The sequence below is a fragment of the Orycteropus afer genome, unplaced genomic scaffold (genome assembly GCF_000298275.1).
Source record: "Orycteropus afer afer isolate SDZICR_OR568_19922 unplaced genomic scaffold, OryAfe1.0 scaffold00135, whole genome shotgun sequence".
In the NCBI taxonomy this organism is placed as follows: Eukaryota; Metazoa; Chordata; class Mammalia; order Tubulidentata; family Orycteropodidae; genus Orycteropus; species Orycteropus afer.
In genome coordinates, this window is record NW_006921722.1 from 7,601,486 (window position 1) to 7,603,962 (window position 2,477).

General features: G+C 48.2%; 1 protein-coding gene across 1 annotated transcript in view; it reads right to left on the reverse strand.

Annotated features, from left to right (window-relative positions):
• TULP4 (TUB like protein 4) overlaps positions 1-2,477 on the reverse strand; it is a 204,274-nt gene that overhangs the window by 7,838 nt on the left and 193,959 nt on the right. Inside the window, exon 12 of the mRNA XM_007945276.1 lies at positions 1,531-1,674. Coding sequence (XP_007943467.1) covers positions 1,531-1,674 — 144 coding nt within the window. The remainder of the gene's footprint in view (positions 1-1,530; positions 1,675-2,477) is intronic.

The following is a 2,477-nucleotide window of genomic DNA, read 5'->3' on the forward strand; positions in this document are numbered from 1 at the left end:
AATCCTATTTCTGTAGTGATACTGCCTCGGAAACCCAAGGAGGGGTCGCTATGAGTCGGGGCCGACTCGACGGCACATAACAACAACAACAAGTCTCAGGGTCATGCAGGTTGAAGTCTGCATGGTCCACTAGTCCCCTGCATTCACTGTGTCTGCGCACCTTTGATTTTCTTCATTCTTCATTGCTCCAGACGAGGAGAAACCAATTGCTGCATCTTGATGGCCACCTGCAAGCTTTTGAGACCCTAGTTGCTACTCACCAAAGTAGAACAATATTTTAGCGTAGTGTGTTATGCCAATTGAGCTTGATGTCCCCTGCAACCATGGCCCTGAGCCCACAGTCCAGCAACTCACTCCCTCAGGATGGCTGGCTGTGGCCTACTAGTTCTATTGATATGGACATTCTTACAGCACATACAAACAGGTATGTAGAAATACTGTCTGCCAAACTTATATATGGTCATGGCTATATTCCCTTTTGCCTAGACATACCTGATCGTTCAGCTTGTCTGCCGTATCTACCTGTACATTGTTTGTTATTACCGATAATGGGGTGTTGTGTAGGTGAAAAGTGTCCATCTTTGTTGTCTGTACCTCTTTTGCACGTCTCTGTCTCTTCCTTTTCCTTAGTGTTACTGTGTTGGTCACTCGCTTTTGGTACACAGACTTTCCCTTCACCCAAATCAGTATCTCTCTGTTACCGACCTAGCAATTTTTGCTCCCCTCCCTTCTCATCCCCGGTAACCAACAAAGTAAGTTTCCTTCCATATGTAAACCTTTCCTTGACTTTTTACAATAGGGGACTCATGCAGTATTTGTCCTTCTGTGCCTGACTTATTTCACTCAGCATAATGTCCTCCAAGCTCATCTATGTCAAGTGGTGTTTCACGAATTCTACATTATTCTTTAGTGTTGCATAGTATTCCACTGTGCATATGCACCGTAGTTCGGTTATCTGTTCCTCTACTGAGAACATGGGTGTGCATATATTCCATAGGGTTTTTAATAGCTGATTTTTTGGATACAGATGGCCCGACTTTTCTTCCAAGGACCGTCTGGGTGGACTGGAACTTCCAGCCTTTCAGTAGCAGCTGATGCAGTAACCCAGGGCCTCCTCTCTGGGTACCACAAATGTCAGTCCCTGAGCAGAAAGTGAGGATGAGGGCTGGGCTGGGGCAATGAGACTGGGCTTCAGTGTGGATTTTATTTAGTCCTGACTAGTCCTGTGGAGCAACCTTCATATGGCACACAACTCATGATGAGGATAAAATGGAACACAGAGCACTCCACAAAGATCAGGTGTCACTGCCATTGTGACTGCCTGTGTTCTGGAAGCTTCTCTTCTTCCCAAACCAATGACCACAGGTGATCTCTCTCCCGTAACCCCTACCACATGCTTCAACCTCATGGGGGGGAAGGTCAACCTTTTCCAACTGGAGACAGCAGGCACAGCCCACACCCCTCAGCCCTTACCTACTCACCGCTGTGGCCCCTTCCCGACCCGCCAGAAGCCGATGTCTGTGACCATACCTGGTAAATCATCTTCATCTTCACTGAAGACATTCGCGTTGAAGACGGGTAAATTAATATAGTCCATGGAAATCTTCCGAACTTCCGGGAGATAGACAGTCATCTGCCGTGGCTGGAGATGCAGCAGGCTGGTTTTATAGATTACTGGGGAAGAGAAGGAGGGCATGGTTGACAGGGACACGGCAGTGGGGAGCCAAGAGTCAGCAGAGGTGCAGGAAGGAGGGTGGAGGCTGTGGCTTGCCTGCCATTGGGAGACAGATCTGTGGCTGGCCAAGAACCTGAGTGCCCTCTGCACCGGGCCCCCCTGGTACAGATGTGGCCGTGCCTGCCACGGAGCTGGGCTCAGGGACAAGAAACTCTCAATCAAGCTCAGCCACTTTGCCAGTGGCTTGTCTACAGAATCACAAATCTTCAATGTTAAAGATATAGCTGGGACCTAAATCTTTTTCTGGAATGAGCTGGGGCATAATATAAATATTTTTTTAAACACCTCATTTGCAATCAGATGAGTAATTGAGTGGCAAAGGTTGTTTTAACCAGAGTACCACGCTTAGCATGCTCCGGCACCGGAGGAGCCGGAGAAAGCAAGGGCAAGTCAAAGGAGATGGGACATCCTGCGTGACGGTGATGCCACTCCTGTTCAGGACTGGCTCCTGCCTCACTGACTGTCCATTTCCACCCCAATTGAATCATCAGGTTGAGTTATACACCAGGTGGTTTCTTTAAACCTCAAGACTTAATCTGATTAGCAGGGACGCTTCAGAGAAAATCTACGTTGTGACTAAAATATTTCAAGGAGACAAGCAAATGTGACACACAATGCTTTCTTTCATGTTTACTAGGCCCTTTGGTGGCGCAGTGCCCAAGGCACCTGACTGCTCACCAGAAGGCTGGCGGTTCAAACCCACCAGCCACTCCTCTGAAGGAAGGTGGGGCAATCCTACTTC